The following is a 19,696-nucleotide window of genomic DNA, read 5'->3' as shown; positions in this document are numbered from 1 at the left end:
ATTACAGTTAGTGTTTCCTGATGCCCCCCCCCCCCCCCCCCACCCACCCACGTACTGTGAAGGACAGGCACCCATTATCTCCCCAGGCCCAGGGGATGTCGTCTTACCTGATCTCATTATATCATACCTGGTAATACAAGTAACACAATACTCTACACTCTGTATCTCTTAGTTTGGAAAGAGTCAATAAGTTCTGAACATCACTGGATTTCTTAACTACAGCTGAATGACAGTTTACTGTTCCCTTTTTTTTTTACAATTTCTTTGTCATCATGCCGATAGTTTTATCTGTTTTTCTTTATCTTTTTAATAAACTTTATAACATCCAAAATACATGCACACACTGGACATAGGTGTAATTATGCTATTACAAGATGTATATAAAAATGCTTTTAGAAACACACATACAAACAAAGGAAATCAATGCTAAAATGAGAGTTAACAGATATAGTTGTATATACATATATACAAACCAGGTCTTCCAGAAGACGGTCAGATGTTCAGGTTTACATAGATAGGTACGTAATTTTTTCTGTTGGAAGATGGTCAAAATTGGAGGATGAATCAACAAAGATAATTTGGAAGACTGTCAGAAAATAGCTCTGGATCCGCCCCTGCAAACAAACATACATGCAAACATTTACATCTTCACATGCATGCACACAGAAATCCATAAAAAGCGCACACACTAACATAAACACATACACACACATACATACATACACACATACATACATACACCTCCCAATCCCATCAATTCAACCTGTCAACAGAGAAGATAATTCCAGTATCATGCTGACAATTCAGCTAACAGATGAAATTACAAAAGACCAAACAAAAACAAACTCAACTTGAGCCTCTTTATTCATAATTTCTGTCATCTAATGAAATCTAAACAGTATGAAATTGCAGCTCCTCTTCTACAGGTCACAGTTGGTGGGTTTTGAATGGCAGGGGTCCTACCAGAAGTCATGTTCAATGGAAAATCAATTATCTGTAGAGCGGCGCTTCTATTGTGATGTGAATCCATTAGCAGTACTTGGGGAAGACAGCAGTAGCATTAAGGGATTGGTTAAATAAGGGGAGAAGGAAGACACCCTCTGCAGACGGTCATTGGGTTGTGTGCGCACAGTGTGTAAATTCAAGAAAATTTTTTATATAAATATATTTAGTCAAATTCTGCTTTTGATAAAATTAGTTTTCATTTGATTCTATCTGGAGAGTGATGTTTTGAAATCATCACAGAAAGCTTATGTATCTTTTCAGTATAAAAACTACTCATCAAATTTCAAGACATCACCTTTGATTAAGAAGACATTGGGAGAAGTATGATTTACATTTTATCAAATTCAATAATTCACATAAATAATTACATTGCATCAATTTGACTGTTATGACTACTAGCTAGCTAAACAAAGTAACATTCAACCCAATTTCCTTTCTTTCTTTTAGAAAACTTCAAGTACAAAGTAGAAACACTCACAGTCATTGCATTAATCCAAACTCAAAAACAAAATTCACCCTAGATTCTTTTTCTTCTGATTAAAGAAAAGAAAACACAACTCTACTGACAAGTGTACCCTCTTCATAAAAAATTAAAACCCTGTAGGAGAGGGTACGTACCAGAACCACTTGTTTCTTGCAGAGGTAAAAAAAGGCTGGACTGACATCCTACAGCTGCAATCTTCTTACTGAAGATATCAAGTGAACACACAAGACAGGACAGCAAAGAGTTCTTTCTTGTGTTTTTTATGGCATGTTAAGCCAGGTGAGGAAGGAAGGAACAGACAGGTGGACAGCTTTATGTGGACATTATTTCTGTTCATTTGTTACAAGCTTGTCACTGAGGAGCAGTTTGCCACTGATGAACAGTTTGCTAGGGCGGAGCAATTTCCCACTGAGGAGCAGTTTGCCCCTGATGAACAGTTTGCCAACAAGGAGCAGTTTGCCACTGAGGAGTAGTTTGCCACTGGGCAGCAGTTTGCAACTGAGGAGCAGTTTGCCACTGGGCAGGAGTTTGCCACTGAGGAGCAGTTTGCCACTGGGCAGGAGTTTGCCACTGAGGAGCAGTTTGCCACTGGGCAGCAGTTTGCCACTGAGGAGCAGTTTGCCACTGGGCAGCAGTTTGCTAATGAAGAGCAGTTTGCCATTGAGGATAAGTTTGCTATTGAGATACAGTTTGCCATTGAAGAGCAGTTTGCCACTGAAAAGGAGTTTGCCAATGAGGAGCAGTTTGCCACTGGGCTGCAGTTTGTCCAAAGTTGTATTTTGACTTTGGACTAGCTGTAACATATTATATTTTAAGTCACTCTGCCACCCCCCCCCCCCCCAAAAAAAAACAAAAAAACAATAGAAATATTCTTCTATTACAAGTGAAATGAAAAAAAGGCACATCTCAATTTCGTTGCAATAACTAGCTAGGCTTTTACCAATATAAGTCACTACTAGACTTCTATTTTACTGTGATAATAGTGTTAAACCTGGCATTTATTTGTCATTAAGAAAAAGAAGCCAATTTTTAGCAAGTTTAAATAAAGTTTTTATTAATCTCATTTTGTATACATGCTATAAGCAGTAGTCCATGCATTTAATTGCCAACATACATGCCAGCAGCAAATAAATCCATTCTTAATTTTGAAAATTTGTGTGCATGCATTTTTTTTTATCTTATCCAAACCACAGTCACGCATACAAATTCAACTGTCTGTTTACGTGCTGGTACCAAATTGGTCAGTTAAAATATTTTGCTTGGGTGTGAAGAAATATGTTGCATATTTCATATGCTGGGCACAGTATTCGTTGACATGCAAAAGCAAGGAAAAAATCGTCACCTTTTTTTTATCAAACCAGTGTTTGTTCAGATGCTCACAATAAGTTCTATAGACCATAATCACCATCTCATTTCCCTGTACGCTGAGTTTCATAAAGCGTGTTGTGTTGAAAAGTTTGGAAGACTTGATCCAACAATCTTGAAATGTTTGACATTAACATCATAATCAGGTGGCATTTTCTGCAGCAAAGTTTCAGCAAAGCTGGTAGCATACTCAGATATTGTCTGGTTTTATCAATGTGTAGACAAGAGTTGACATCCTCATCTTCCCCTTCCCCTCCTTTCCTCACCCCTTCCCCTCTCCTCTCCCACCCTCTTCTCCCTTCACCTCCTTCTCCACACACCCCTACTTCCTTACCCTCACCCTTCTCCCCTCCCCTCCCACATCACCCCCTCCTCCCCTCCTCTCCCCTCCCCTCCCACATCACCCCCTCCTCCCCTCACTCCCTCCTTTCCTTACCTCCCCCCTCCCCTCCTCTTCCTCACCTCACCCCTTCCCCTCTCCTCTCCCACCCTCTCACCCCCTCATCTCTTCCCTCCTCCCCACCCCTCCTTCTGAGGTTCTGGTTTAAGTCACTTTAACTGAATCTTCTTCCCAACACCTTGTTAATTAAATCATCTGACTTTAGGATGGGTGTACCTGTAAAGAATGTGCAACAGAATTCTTGACAACTGAATTTATTTGTTTTTTTTAAATAAATTATTTTAACAAAAAACTTCACTGATGGAAAGAGATTGCATGCGGAACATGATCACATTCTTGACATTACTTAATAAAGCCCAGCACTGAGCCACCCCTCCATTAATATGGAATGACACTGATGTTTTAATCAAGGGACAATTACAGATATATTTATACATTTATACTTTGCTTGGAAGACAGTTTCAAATGTTTACAAAATTAAACTGATATTTTTCCAGGTACAATATCAATCATCAATAAAAATGATCTGGCAAATATGTTGTTCTAAACTTTGGTGAACAGATTAGTGTTACAAAACACCTTCAAATACAGACCTTTAGTCATTAAAATATAATGAAATGGTGGACAAATAAGATCTCATATTTTCTTCTGTATATGTATTGCTCTTTTCTTAACAAAATCTTGTACTCTCACCAGACCACCCTATATGTTATCATAAAAGTTTTCAACCTTTCAATTTGTCTAAATTTCAGCGCATTTACATGCCCTGCTGAGCGCTTCATCAACCACTCACTAGGCAGCGCTTCCGAAAACAATAATGGACGACAGAGCCTGCAGTCGCTGGCGTCTTGGTGAAGACATCGGATATCCCGGCCTCCCTTCTCGGGTCTTCATAGGTGAACTGAACCAGTTAATAAGGTGTCTTGCTGAAAGCAGACATTGGGGAGGGGGGAAATCATCCTAATCATTTACAATTAATAATTTTCCATTGATGAGTTAGAGGCTACTACAAGGCTAAGAAATTTTCAATTAGGGGAGAGAAATTTGAGCCTTGTGTTGCTGTATGATCTAACAGTGGGCTCCTTACCTGTCCTGTCTAGTTACAGTGGGAGGAGCAGCCGTACTGGAAGAATAATTACCCAATTTTAGGGCACCCCAAGTGAACAATGAATGGGAATGCTATGAAGGAAGGAAGAAAGGAGGGAGGAATCAATGGAAGAAAAACAAAGTGATGGAAAGAGGGAGATAGGAAGAGAGAAAGGAAGAGAGAAAGAAAGCAATAGGAGAACAACAGAAGAAATGCAGCAAGAAAGGGGGGAGAGAGGAAAGGGGGGGATGAGAGAAAAATCAACAGATCATAGGAAAGAGGAAGAAAGGAAGGAATGAAAAAGAGAAGTAGAGAGAGAGAGAGACTAAACTATATCAATCAACTGAATATGAAGTAAAGCACCTGCTGATACACTTTCAAACAATAAAAACAACAGTGTTTGTCCTACCTTTTTGATGCCAAATACATGCCTTTTGATACTTTATTAACTCAAAACCTACATGACAGAGTCCAGCTTTGCAAAATGAATGCAAAATGTGTAAGTGTCCATGCCTGAATGATAAGAACTCCACGGTGTTGCAATGAAATAAAAAGTATGGTCGCATGCCTATGTTATCTCAGAAAACATCATAATAATGCTAATTATCCCTGTAAATGTATGAAAACAGTCAGCTGTTTGGGGAGGCAGCCACTCTGTAACAGTAGTTAGCTATTGGAGGTGTGTGGTTGATCTTCTCCCATTATTCAAACAACATTAGCCTCAAAAAATATTTTCTTGCAAATTACTTGGTTAAGAAAAAGACAGCAAGTCTGTTTGATTTTAAAACGTTCCATTGCCAGGTTTCTGTGGAGTCCAAACAAAGTTGAGACAGAATCAACTGTTTGGCTAGCCCCTGCAGTCACCGTCAGAGAGTAAATGCTTTGGATTTGAGCTTGTAAAGTTGTTTGTTCAAGCTCACTGCGAAAGCACGCGACAATAGATGAAAACTCTGATGCCTAGGTGGAAAAAAACAGCTATTTATTTAGCTATGGTATGTTTTTGAATTCAATTCCAAATGAACGGCTGTTTTCCTTTTAAGTAAATCCAGCAGGTTTTTAAATAGAAAGCGTCCCAGTGGTAGACACTCTCTCAGTGTGGATTCCATGCTATTCTCTCCTCTCTATCTCTAGATCAGACCTCTTGATTCAAAGCAAAGAACCCTCTTAACATTTTAACATCACAATTTCAGTACTATTTATTTTCTCTTGCTCACTGATACCATTGTTAGTATCCCCTTAAGTTTGTAGATAAAACTTCCAGCGAAAAAAATAATCTTTTAACATTTTATCATCTCTTATTGTTATCAAGAATCTTTCTTTATTTATTTTATTCATCTAATGATTTTAGTATAAAGCCTGTCTTGTGCGCAAAGTAAATGTGTAGTATTTACAGAATCAATGACAAAAGGAATTTAAAAGTAAATTTTTTCCTCGAAAAAAAAACTTTGCACTTAAAATAACCTGTTTTTGTCACTTAGTTTAAGTACTGTCAGCCAATCATTTTCGGAGAGGTCTCCTCCTTTTCATTATCCACCCATCGTAAATGTGTTCTCATTGCAGAAAAAAACTTCAAGGTAATTGGAGATCGTGTCCCATCACAATTTATTTTGTCCACTTTGGACAAACCATCATTGTCCTCTTTCTGAAGCTCTCCTTATTATTTTAATAAAAACATTCATAGCATCTTTAATATAAACTTTTGGGTAGTAGAATATGGGTGAAGCCAGGTCCATGGTATAATCTAGAAAAGATCCTTCACAACCTAAATTTACAAAATTGATATTATCATCATAACTTCTATTTACTGCAAACAATAAGCAACCCTGACCCAGGCTGTATGAAATGTCTTCACTTCATAGTGTCGTCTGCCTCTCGTGTTGTCATGTAGCCGAGTTCTTTGTAGAATTTGATCCAGAAAACGTGCCTGAAAGAAAAACTAAGCATGGTGGCAGAACTGCGGCTAAAAGTACCACGCACTTGTCAGAGCCTGTCAGCCTTTGTGTTGTCACTTCTTGTAAAATTGGAAGGGAACAAAATGAAGCAGTTGGAAAGAGCCAAAATAAACAAATTGCCATGGATTTTTTTAGGAAAGAAAATGTCCACTTCTTCCTAATATGACTTGTATATTTTTTAATGTTTTTGTCTGGAGATATTTTTTGTTGTGTTCTTAATATCTTATTTCAATCATTATTCATTTTGTTTATTTTAAAAATTGAGATAAATTATATCTTCAACACTTAGTCCAGACATTTTTTTCTTCAAAAGATTATAAAACTCACTTTTTCCAACATTTCTTTTTGTAGACCAAAGTTACAATCGCCAAAAAGTATAAATTGACCCCTCCACAAATTATCTTTTCAGTTTTTTTTTTCTAACATAAAAATCTCTTCAGAAAAGAAATACAAAACCACTCTGCAATCTTAGCTTGAATATTTCCATATAAAGTTGCACTTTACATATTTATTTGCAATAATTTCCAAGAAAACACCATGGTATCATCCCAAAATTCAGGCTCAGAGGCTCTTATAAACCACGTAGCCTCCATAATGACAGTATCCTTAACATTTCTGATCAAACCCATCCTTCTCTCCACTGATCATGTTGTAATAAAATAATCAGAAGCAATCAAAAGCTGATAAAACACAGATCACTTCCATAATATCATAATCATTTTTACTGATCCTGAAATTTCCATTTGATATAATTTTATTGACAGGTATATGAAAACTGATACCAGTCCAGGAATAGACTCAATCATCCCCCACTTAGCTTTCAGAGAGTAATTTGGTCTAGTGGAGATGAAATTGTATAATGTCTGTGTAATTAGACATATAATCTAATAAATTAATGGCCTGCTTTATGTACCAACAAGAAATTGGCAGATTAAATCAAATAAATCCACCACCTTTGATTTCATTATGTTGATATAGTTGTGTGTTTAGGAGACTTGATGCTCTATGAAATCAGTCGCCATTACTGAGGTCAACTGCCATTATTACAATTGAATTTATTCAGTTGAAATGAAACTAGGGACAAATGCCACAATATTCCACAATACCTACAGAAATCATTTTTCAAAGAAATTAACACAACTCTTAGCTTTTTAATAAAATTTTTATTCTCAAACCATTATCTGTCTTTATATCTTATTCATATTTATTAGATATTTTAAACTTATTTATGAATTTAAATCTAAACATAAATCTCCAAAAATTACATGTAATCAAGGTGACAACACAGGTGACAATAAATTTATAAAAATATTTTTCAAGAAAGACTAGAGACTACCATAAGAGTAAGTACAGGTCTACCCATACAGTTTAAACTTAGTACAATAAAAAATCTATAAAGAAATACTTATATAATTCAGTTCTTGATTAAATAGTCTGACTTAATACCATACTTAAATTTTGACTAATTTTAGTTAACTAGTCTAGAAATGTCAAGCATTATTTTTAAATCTATATATAAAAAACCCAAGTCCAGCTTGGGTAAAAATAGTTGTCACATGTAATGTATTCAGTCATAAGGGTTTCAGTTTTTTTTTTCAATACACACAAAGCCACTTCTTCACCAACCAAGGAACCAAGGATAAAAGAAGAGAAATAGCACATACCCATGTAACTGATATATTAAGAGAACAAATACTGCACTGGGAAATATTTCAACATAAATCATAATCATATGTTCAAAGATCACAATTTTCAAAAATGGAACTTTCTTACTATATGTAGCTATACACTTTAAGTTTAACACCATAAAATCATATCCAAAAATCATCTGAGAGAGAGCAATATATCAAAAAATATGACAAACGATTTCAGACTAAATAATAACTCAAACAGCAGACAGTATCCAAGATGGTGGAAGGCGCAATTCCCATGTTGCCGTGGCAGCAATAAATCATAGCAACTGAGCAATTTGACCTACGTGCCTCATGGAAAAATTATGCAAATTTTGGATGCTGTAGAAGTAATGATATTAATAAAAAATGTGCTCATGTCCCTGGTCATTGACAACAACTAGTGGCATGGCGCTGGACAATATAATTAGTGCGACTCATTTGTCAACTGGTGCACTGACCACCGAGATTTGTTCTGGAACAAATTAATTTTACGTCAACATAAATATTGCAAATCACTTCTTTTTCTTATGATCAGAAGTTACTGACATTTTTTCCAAAATGCAGTTTCAAGATTCTACAAAATAAGGACAGTGTTTTTTAGTTATGATATTCAAAAACATAAAACTATTTGAGCCTTACTTATTTTATGTCAAAGATCATTACTATGGCGAGGAGGGAGGGGCAGCATTTAATGGAATGGTATTTCGTTTCAGTAGGAGACAGCATGGGCGGCCGTATCCAGTAGCTTGACTAATGACAAATTTTTTAACAAAATTACTCCCAACATGCAAACACTCAATTTCAACTGCTTAATAAGAATACTTTCAGCTCCGCAGTGACATGACGTTGAAACTGTTGGTTTTTATGTCTGTTGTTACATCTGACCTAGCATGTTTTTATATGAAATATGTGAACTTTACCTGTACTGCATCTAACTGTGTATGCGTGTGTGTGTGTACGCGTATGTGTGTGTACGTGTATGTGTGTGTATGCGTATGTGTGTGTGTATGCACTTGCATGCATGCATGCACATGAAAGCATTCAACAAAACCACTGGCATGCATACATGCATATTCCTACTGTTGCACTGTTTATATATTGAAACATACTTTTATCACAAGTACACAATCATAGTGAGATAAAGCTCCTAAATAGAGAGAACTTCAACTTCCCCCTCTGAATGTCATGTCACTGCCAACTGCATCAAGCTGCCAACTATGTTGCAATTACTGGCAATCATTAGGAAAAAATTGTTCAAGATTAGATACTTTTTTTCAAGTTAATTATAAATGTTAAAACTGTTTCAATACAGAATTAATATTGAAATTAAGTAAGTAAGTAAGGGCATACATCACTTTAGAAGTTAATCCAAATTAAATTACTTCCTTCTGAAAAATTGCTTAATAATTTTGACTTATGATATCAAACATACAAACTGTAAAACATATTCTGAATAAGGATAACGAAACTCCATACTCCAGGCATTAAAATACGCTCTCTCTTACAAAGTAAGATAAACATGAAATAAGAAGTGAAGCAAAGAAGAATTCAATTTTGAAGTGCATAGCCCAAAAATTGAAATTTAACTGTTAATCATTTGATAGATAAAAAATATTTTCAGGCTAAGAGTCTCCTATATTTCCTCATACAATTTCCTCTCATAGATTCTTATAGTGGACATTATAGTATGAGTGTGTCGGTTGGGCCGGATGGCGTAATTACTAACTTGGGGGACAAACGTGCGCGACATCTTGATTACTAATTTCTAAGGGTGTTAGTGCACACAAGGCAAACACCTAGTGGGAGCCGTGTGCCCGCGCTGAAATCAGTTCTATCTCTCTCCACAGTGAACACGATTAAGCCCTTAATAAAGACATCATGAGAAGATATCAGATCTTACAGCTGATCCATTGTTGATAAGGCCTCCACTTTAAGGTGTCCACAGATGACGCTAAGTCATGACTTGGAGAAAAAAACAAGGCAGGAGTGTGAAGTTACTGTCACTGGGGTGTTTGGGACAAACAAAAAAGAAAAAAAGAAAAGGGGCAATGGCAGACGTTTACAGCATCTACAGCAGGAGAATAAATGTGTGAGGGACATCATATAAAAGACAATGCAGACGTTTTGGCAACTTTTGCATGACATACAAATTCCACAGTTGAGAGCACTGTAATAAATAAAAAGTATGACAAATGACATCCGCTCTTGTCAGTGAGAGAGAGAGAGAGAGAGAGAGAGGGGGGGAAAGAAGGAGAGAAGGAGAGACAAAGAGAGACACGGAGGAGGGGGGATGAGGGGGGTTGGTGTCCTTACCATCACAACTATACCCATGTCATATATCACCTGACACTGTGCTAACATTCACATGACAAACACCTTGAGCAGTAACCAATATATTACATACAAGTGACCTTAGGCTTTGTGGACGGAGGAGAGATGTAAACATCTTCTTAGAGATATATAAAATATAGATATGTAGATTTATATGTTATTTTCAAAAATTAAACTACTTAAAAAGACTTTTCAGCCATAACAGTTGTCTAATGTAAGACAAATACCTTGTTCCTCATATATATATATATATATATATTGGAAAGTGATACTTTAAACGTAAATATAATATGACAGAGCTAAAAGAGCACTGCATAAAGTCCTCAAAATAAACAGTTATGGAATCTTTGCATTTTCCTCACATATTAATTGTATGGTCTGACTGACAGCACTTTATCCACACGCACACACACACCCTCCAAAAAACCTGTTCCCCTGCTGTTTTGGCAAAAAACTGTATTTAGCAGAACAAGCAAGTTTCCCGTTATATATCTAAATATGGATTTTCTTCTCACAGCATATTCAAAGCTTAATAAATTGCAAAAAAAAAAAAACTTCTGATAAAAAGTTCCGAATCCAATGAACCTGTCTCAATACACAGGTAATCCATTGACTATTCGTAGCTTAGCTTGTGTTCCAGCCTTACGACTTGTGACTGTGATCACCTATAATGAAGAGAAAGAAGGTGCCCATTTATTTTTATTTTTCTGTAGTAAAACAAAATAAACAACTTCTGACTGAAAAAAAATTGATGATCTGATAGTGATCAGAAGATAAGAATTTGAGTAGATGGAAACAGTCACGGACACTATACTACAACAGTGACCTCTACAGGCAAAGCAGCAACCTACAGCGACATCTATTGGTAGCAAATTAGACTAGAGCTCTAATTTTTTTTCACTAGAAGAAACCTGCTAAATTGAAAAAAAATGAAACATGCATGGCTTGTAGTGCAAATTACAGAAAATACATAGCTCAAAATTCACCTAATAAAGGAGTTTGAGTGGCAAATCCAGGAAAGAAAGCAGCAGACAGGAAGGGGTAGGATAAAAACACAGTTTACAGAAAGTTCTAGTACTTGTCAAATATTAAGTGTTACAAGTAGATATGACTCACAGCAAGTGCAGTGTGACAACTTTGGCCACGCCCACAATTATTGAACAATTTGAAAACTGTAAGCGAACATTCAAACTGTTAAAAAAACTCCAAGAAAAACAAGGAAAATGTGAGGCCAAATGTGCTACTGATGACTAGTAGCTTTTAGTGTATTTTCACCTGAGAACTTTTCACCACAACATCTAAACTACCACACCTAGACTGAGGGATGCGGTCATCCACTCAGAGATAAAGGTAGTAATAACAGTAGAAAGTGACCATTATAAATGACAGTTAAAATGACTGGTAATATTTCCTGCTGTCATTTTTGATGGAGTGACTGATCAGACAATTACTGTTGCTTTTACTCCACTGGTTCTTCACAGCATTGTGCTACTTTATAAAATATGGTGACTTTGGATTATTATTATTTTTATTATTTTTTAAATTTTATTTCACAATTGAAAAATTCTGGGAGAGAAGTAAAAGGCAATGATTTTATGGCTATGAACAATAACTAAATTTTAACAAAAATGTAAAAGAACGAGACACATACAGATTATGTTATACACCAAAACTTTTCAATTTCTACACTTACTTGATGTGTACCAAAGAAAACTTTCGATCACTACTGTGAACTTCTTCAGTGTGCGTTACTATAAGACTGAGCACGGTTCCCTAGCATTTGAACTTTCAATAGTCAGCTCAAGTGTGGAAATTGAAAAGTTTAAGCATATAACATAATCAAAAGACTACACAGATGAACTTCCATCAAAATATACACATTATGATACATTCAATTTAAATATACTGAATTCCAATAAGAAATGTAGATGTACAATAATAAGACATCCTTAAACAAAAAAAAATTATCAGCAGGTTAAATCCCCTGTGGTCACTCTGCGTATGTAAATCTGGTCACTATGTTTTAGGTTTAGGAGTTAGTGATGAGATAAAGAAAGCAGCCTTGCAATGAAAGCAAACATGGGTAAGGACAGTAATGATGCAATATTTTCAATGGTGAATAATTATCAATTTTTCAGATATGCCATTCTGGAATCACTGAAATATATATCTCCATGTTAACATTTGTGGTTCTTTAAATGTTCAATAAAGAACTATAAGGTGGCCTGCTTTTTAGTCTACCACTCAATATGAATGTTCTAATTTTAAGAATATATGACTTTAAAAAATTCATCTCTGTAACATTAATTTTTTTCCCATTGAAAACATTGGGTAATTGCAGTATATGACCAAACAATGACATATTTAACTTCCTTGTGTGTCACCACATTAAAACATGAGAGCAAACAAACAAAAATATAACATCTAGTTAGACATGCTAACAATCTACTGACTTGATGTGACAGCAACAAATGAACACATCTGAATTAGTTTTAATCAAAAGCCTCAAATATCAACTAAAAAATAATGCAAGGAGAGCATCATGGGAAATAGTCCTTACCTTTCAATCAAATAAATTCAACATAATCTTCTAGATCAAAAATTGATATATCTAATTTAAATAGGTTTCTTCTTTAATTTATTTTTTAAATTTAATTGAAAACATTCCCAAACCCTCACTCACTTTATTCCCAGACTGTTTTTGGAAGAGGAACTTTGGTTCTTTAAAGGTGGAGTGTGCCAGTAGGGACTCTCTGAACTCCTGAACTAGGGCTTTCTGGGCCCATTTGTCTCTTAGACGCTCACTGTTTTTCTGAAAATAAATTCTGAAAATGTAAACTTGACCCGAAATATGGTATCTATGACAGAAACTTCAGAGAAAACTTAGTCATGACTTTTCAATTCATATTGTGTCAGGTGTGATGCAGAGAATGTGTTGGGTGTGATTACAATTATCAAACAATCATGAAGCTGTCAACATAACAATTAATTTTTCAACTTACATTCAATCAACTAGCATATTGGTAAGCAATACTATCATTTTATACTACTTAGGACAAAAATAAATGTCTTTCCAAAAAATGAAGGCAGTACAAAAACAATACTAATCTTTCATTGATAGATGGTCAAAATTTCTTACTTTCATTGTTCATGTTTTGCCTCAAACTTTCTATTACCATAACTGAGTGAAGTTTTGTCTAGACTATAATGCATATGAATAGTAGGTCTATAAAACAATAAAATTTTAAAAACAAATGTGAAAACATTCCCCAATTACCAAATCTTCTAGTCCAAAGGGTCCGCTGTAGCCATGTTCTGGGTCAAGGTTGTTTAGGTCAATGATCACCTGACCAAGAGCGTCACTCTCAGCGTCTGCACTGGAGTCTATCACCTGAAACACCAGGTACCTGAAAAGAGGTACGTAAGGGATTTTATGTCTACAGAATAGTTTCAATTTAGAATACTAGATATTTGCAAGGAGGAACCTAAGGGATTTTATGTCTATAGAACAGTCATATTTTGGTAAGTATCAGCAAGGAGGGATGTAAGGGTTTTTATGTCTAGTGAATAATCTTATTTTGCAACACCAGGTTTTACCTTTTTCATGTACATTTTTAAATCTTAATATACTTTTCTAATCTAGCCCCTTTGATGAGAAGGATGATTTACTTAACACTGACCTCAAATAAAACTTCTAAAATATGAACCAAACTAAATCATAAAATAAGTTGTTGTATGCTTTACCTGTAGCCAAACTCTTCCTGAGGCACCTGGAACTCAAATGTCTCCTCCCACACTGGGTTTAGGGTTCCTTTGATGATCTGGAAGTATAATAATATCTCTATATAGTTATGTACTATTTGTAAATCGATGTGTTTGTATGTGTGCCACAGGGTTCACGGTGCCCTTGATGATCTGGAAGTATAATAAATACTATTTGTGTTTGTGGAAAGGTCAGTGATAAAAAACATTTCTGGAAATTATCACATCAAGATAAAAAGTCTTTTTACATGTATACATAATTTCACTTGACATTTCCTTGTGGAAATTTTGATACCTGCGGAGACAAACCAATTCTCCTGATAGAATGGCAGAGTCTAAGTAAATCTGACTCTTGAAGTGACAATAATAATAATAATAATAATAATATTACTACTACTGCTACTACTACTACTACTAGTATTACTACTATAATCTACTACTGCTACTGCCACGAAGAAGAAGAAGAAGAAGAAGACCACACCTCAGTCTGTTCCACCTGTGCCACCCCTGGTATAGTGACCTTCACAAAGGGACTTGACCGGTCACCATTCTTCTTGGACAGGTCAGTTGCTGAGTGGACGGTGACCAGCAGGGTCTGGGGGAGTCTGTAGGCCAGGGTAAGGTTTAAGTCTCCTGATATCCCCAGGTCAGTCTGAAATAATGAACATTTACAGTGACATCTCTCTGGTCAAGAGGGGGAAAGAGTGACCACTGGTAGCCAGGGTCAGATCCCCAAATATTCCGCTACCATCTTCAGAGACCAAGTCATAAATGATATCATCATAATCTGCAGTGTTTTGTTTTAAAAAAAGAAATTGCTTTTAGAAAAATGTCTCAACAGCAACTAAAACAAAAGCATACCACATAAATCTGCTCTTACAACTGTTTTTAGTATTCTAGAATAAAACAAGGTAAGTTTACGAAACTGATAGCTAAAAACACTGGTCACATGACGACTATCAAACAATTAAATCTTAAGAAATAAACCAAAATGTACACTTCTCACTCATATATAAAGTACTGAGTAATAATAATAAACCATGGCATACCTCCATCTGTAGGTCATACCACGCTGTGTGCACTGGATCTTCTCGGAAATTAAATGCATTCAGTTTCACCAAACACTCGCCCATGAAGTCATCACGACCCATGACATCTTTGTTCCATACCTGCAACGTTCATAAAAAAGTGATCACATGCTGTGTGATTTTACCAGATTTCAAAACTGTTCTTCCTCAGTCACTTACCTTATACAATATCTAAAATTTCTACTAAAAAATAATTGAATAATTAAAAAAATTAATAAATAAAAAATAAACTTCAATATTCCCAGTAATGCAAAGACTTGACCCAAGAGTCTTGTTGGGGTCATCCCATTCCATACACAGATTTTACAGATGATATCAGAGGCCATATTCACATTCACTGGTGCACAGATCAAATATGGCTGACCCACTTGCATGCTTGTTGCATATTCCATGCAGGGAATCTATTCAGTGTCTATAAGTAGATTAGACAACAAGCTATTAAGTTTGTCGCCATATTTGATCCATGGACTAGTTAGCCCACTGTTACAAATGTGGCCATATGTAAACTACCACCCCCTACAGTCCACCCAGTCACCTGTACTATTAGTCTGCTATCAACCAGACCAGGCTCCTGTATCACATAGGAGAAAATCTCACTGTAGACTGGATTCAGGGACTGCTTCACAACTTGGGTGCTCTTGGACCTTTGTTGGTCGTCATCAGGAAACAGGGAAAGCTGAAAATATAAGTCTGCATGTTAATGTATTTCATGGTTGAAAACTAAGCTACAAAATAAAAGGGAACACCACTTGTGTTGTTCTTGGTAATTGAACATTTTGGTAATTGTATAAACTATAGCTTTTGTCTAATAACAGAATAACAACAATATACGTAAAACCAAAAAATAAAAAAGTTGTAAAATTCAAAAGTCTTCTTTTTTTAGTTAATGAAAAAAGCTTGGCACACATCTAATTATATTGACTGCAGGCTGCAGCATACCTGTTATCGACCAGTGGCAACTTTTCATTTACTGATCAGAAGGGGTGTGCTATCAGAATACTGACGTACATCCCTCACAGCCAGTCTACCCACCTTGACATAAGTGTTAGCATTCTTCCCTCTCAGGTCCTTGGCGTCCAGATCTCTGCATTTGATGACCTTTATCAGCAGCAGCTCACTGTTGAAATCATACTTAAATGACAGCTGTATCTCACCCTGGATGACCCCAATTGTCTTCATCACTGTCGGGTCAAGCTTTTTGTACAGCTGCTTCATTAATTCCTTCCCTTCCTGAAAAAATAATGATAGGGAGGACCTGCACTACAAAAAATCTGTGAACCCTCCTATCTCTATGCTGGTCCAAAGTAAGTATTTTATAATTTTGTTAAGCTTATGGTTACATGTGATTCATTCTTTGATACATAATGTATTTTCACCTAAATCATACCAGTCCAGAGAACCCACTATATCAAAAATCTTGCAGGTCCTCTGGCATTTCGAGTGGTCATAACCAGTCGTACAGGTAGTGTCCCCATGTCTGATAGTGTGACATCTTAAATTGCTGACAGATTTGTATGATGATTTCCATTATGAGCAGTTCACACACATCAGTACCTTATTGCCAGCGAAGTCTTCCTCTTCCTCCACCACCGCCGCCCCAAGCCTGGCTTTGGTCCTGGTGTGTCTTGGATTGGTCATCATCCTGGCCATGCCCTGGAGACGCTGGGCATACTGGGTATTCCTTCTGCGACCTTGAAGGTCAAGGTGAAGGTCATGTACAGGGTCACCAGCCTCTTCATCTGCTACTGGTAACTCTACTGACTGTTTAGCACCCATCTTGAAACTGTTGAAATAGGCTGACCAGAGTATATCTTATATCTTTAGTCTTAGGTGTTTTTGTCCACCCCCTGAAATTGATTTCTTTCTATAAGTGTGCTTTTCATCAATGGATACAGGTTTAACACATTTTAAAGCAAACAGTACTTTATTGTTTTTTCAAGTGCACTGCTCTGTGATGCACTGTGTTGCGCTGTATTGCGCTATTCAGCTACACCGAATTTATCATTGTACCCTGTACTGTATATTTAACCCACGCTCGGCTGTCACCTTGATTGGATAGTAAACGATTGTCGTAAAATCGCTAAATGATATTAAAACCGGGTGCATAAACTTGAAAACCACCTAGAGCAACCTTGGACTACCACATTAATCCAATACAATGCAAAAATAAACTATAACAAGTGGTTAAAGCCTTCAAACCGAATGTCGTAAAGTCCCCATATACCTCCATAGAGACAATAAAATAGAGTGAGCTTGTGAAACAAAACTCAACCAACTTAAACATAATAATTGAAATAAAATACTGCCGGGCATCGGAGCGGCCTAAAACTTGGCACGCTTACCGCAAATACTGCAGGCTACATCATCCCGTCGCTCGTTGGTAAATTCCGTGCATGGCATACGCACAATCAAACCGTAAAGCCAAATTCTACCTCTGATGTTTGAATCGGTCCTCTACACTATTCAAATCAGGAAGTGACGTAACCGCAGAGGTTGTATTGTCCAATGGCATGGCTTCTTTTTCTTAATTGGAGGTTAGAGTGGACCAAAATAAGGCCGCTCCGATGCCCGGCAGTATTTTATTTCGATTATTATGTTGAAAATGGTTGAGTTTTGTTTCACAAGCTTACACTATTTTATTGTCTCTATGGAGGTATATGGGCACTTTACGACATTCGGTTTGAAGGCTTTAACCACTTGTTAGTTTATTTTTGCATAGAATTGGATTAATGTGGCAGTCTAAGGTTTTCCTAGGTGGTTTTCAAGTTTATGCACCCGGTTTTAATATCATTTAGCGATTTTACAACAATCGTTTACTATCCAATCAAGGTGACAGCCGAGCGTGATTTAACCAAGGAGTTATAACTCCTTGATTTAACCCATAAAATATTAAGATGCCCTGTTTATGAAATCTTATTGTAAACTGTGCTGGCTTCTGTGAAACAATTGGAAATACAACTTAGTAAGATTACGAAATAAAAACCGGCCCTTTTTTTGCAATCACTAAAGCAATGCCAAACAGTTTTTTTTTTTTTTTTTTTTTTTTTTTTTTGCCACTTGCAAATGAATTTATCTATCTTCTAATCGACAAAGCACTGATTACTTTTAAATGTTAAAATTACTAGCAACTCAACATGCTATTCTCGTAGTCTGTTAAGTGAAAGAACTTTAACATAGTTCAAGAAGTTTAATTGATTTGGTTCAATCATGTATTAATATCGTATCTTAGGAAATTGTTTACCTGCACTGCCACCATCTTGGATTTAATTTGGTGCCACCCACTGACCTATCCGAGAGCCCCACGTATACGTCACGTGATCAAAATAAACACGGCAGCGCCGGAGCGTGGCAATCTCTCTAGGATTACCCCTGGTAAAGGGTGGCAATTGTACGTCTAATTGATCCGAAAAAGTTTTTCCAAAGTCATGCTTCTTTGTCTGCATAGTTACAGATTTTGTATATGGAAGTCTGTACACATTTTAAGTTATTGCATTATGGTCATTTCAACGGGGTTATTGTGAAGTTTACAAATAACTGTGCTTTTTAAATAATAAATTTTTATTTATTTTAAAAATCAGAGCATACCTTTTGAGGTGTAGCAACACAATTCAAAAACATTTTACCAAAAAGTTATATTCTAATTGAGTGTGTGAGGTTAATATTGCTTTTCTTGTATTGTGCTTGAGGAGCCAGGTAATCCAGTACATCTGATGCAACGTACATTTGCAAAGTGACAACTTTAGGTTTAAGGCTACTCCCATTAGCTTAGTAGACATTTTATTTCATTCAACACAGTGTCTCCGTGGGAGGAACACGTAGTGTATTCTATCATTTTAATCAGTTATTTCCATTTTCTTTACTTAGAATTTATAGTTTAAGGAATGACAGAAGTGGAGAGTTTTTAATACTGATTATTAATTATTAAAATTTATCAAATTTTGTAAAAGTAAATTTCAGCATGGTAAATCATGGGAAGTGAGTGCATTATTGCCATTTTGGCCTTTTTTTTAGTTTTTATGTGTCTTGTGAATTTCTGCATGAAATAAAACCAAGATCCAGTGAACAACATACATATACTGCATGGGTATATTATCCGTATATGTATATATGCCCTTCCTTGACTTAGCTCATCTGCACACTATACAGTAAAAGCACAAATTTGCTACATAGAATTGTATTTTTATTGACTCCAAAATTATGTACCTAAAAAATTGATAATTTTCCCCCATTGAAATGATCAAGTCATAACCATAACTGGGAAGAGAGCTGTAACCTTTTTGGTTCCAACTCAAAAAAAATTACTCATTGTCTTCAAATGGTGGTCAAGAGAAAAATAGACAAGATTTCATTATTCCTTACATCCAATTAATATTTCCCCCTTCCTAGCTGGCATTCACAAGATGTATACAGAGCATGGTTTTGTTTTCACTTTATTACACAAGATAATGTTGCGGTGTTTTGAGTTATGGCCTAGTACTGCGTATAAAACGGGGTTTTTTTAAAAGTTACATGATATCATGGCTACCATCTTGACTGTGAACAAAATTAG

At 36.0% G+C, this 19,696-nt stretch overlaps 2 protein-coding genes across 10 annotated transcripts in view; one reads left to right on the top strand and one right to left on the bottom strand.

The window, feature by feature from the left end:
* The window catches only part of LOC106172850 (synaptotagmin-1), a 51,793-nt gene extending 33,261 nt beyond the window's left edge, over window positions 1–18,532 (bottom strand). For 3 of the 9 annotated variants that reach the window (XM_087016285.1, XM_087016284.1, XM_087016286.1), the window contains exons 1-9: window positions 18,389–18,531; window positions 16,702–16,994; window positions 16,180–16,377; window positions 15,683–15,823; window positions 15,109–15,228; window positions 14,541–14,711; window positions 14,042–14,118; window positions 13,575–13,704; window positions 12,981–13,109 (exon numbers count right to left, since the gene is read on the bottom strand). In XM_087016285.1, coding sequence (XP_086872411.1) covers window positions 12,981–13,109; window positions 13,575–13,704; window positions 14,042–14,118; window positions 14,541–14,711; window positions 15,109–15,228; window positions 15,683–15,823; window positions 16,180–16,377; window positions 16,702–16,923 — 1,188 coding nt within the window. In that variant the 5' untranslated portion in view covers window positions 16,924–16,994; window positions 18,389–18,531. Of the gene's footprint in view, window positions 1–3,598; window positions 4,181–4,335; window positions 4,378–7,441; window positions 10,963–10,993; window positions 12,097–12,980; window positions 13,110–13,574; window positions 13,705–14,041; window positions 14,119–14,540; window positions 14,712–15,108; window positions 15,229–15,682; window positions 15,824–16,179; window positions 16,378–16,701; window positions 16,995–18,388 lie in introns of those variants that run through there. The other 6 variants (XM_087016282.1, XM_087016283.1, XM_013553762.2 and 3 more) reach the window with 6 other exon arrangements.
* On the top strand, window positions 1,757–2,323 carry LOC147761405 (uncharacterized). Its single transcript, XM_087015080.1, has one exon. It carries the CDS (start codon window positions 1,757–1,759, stop codon window positions 2,270–2,272), a length of 516 nt encoding a protein of 171 aa, XP_086871206.1. The 3' UTR covers window positions 2,273–2,323.
* Window positions 18,533–19,696: the final 1,164 nt, after the last annotated feature.

The sequence above is a fragment of the Lingula anatina genome, chromosome 6 (assembly GCF_051362555.1).
Source record: "Lingula anatina isolate TDL-2025a chromosome 6, LinAna3.0, whole genome shotgun sequence".
Classification (NCBI taxonomy): domain Eukaryota; kingdom Metazoa; phylum Brachiopoda; class Lingulata; order Lingulida; family Lingulidae; genus Lingula; species Lingula anatina.
This window is presented reverse-complemented; position numbering and strand designations above follow the sequence as displayed.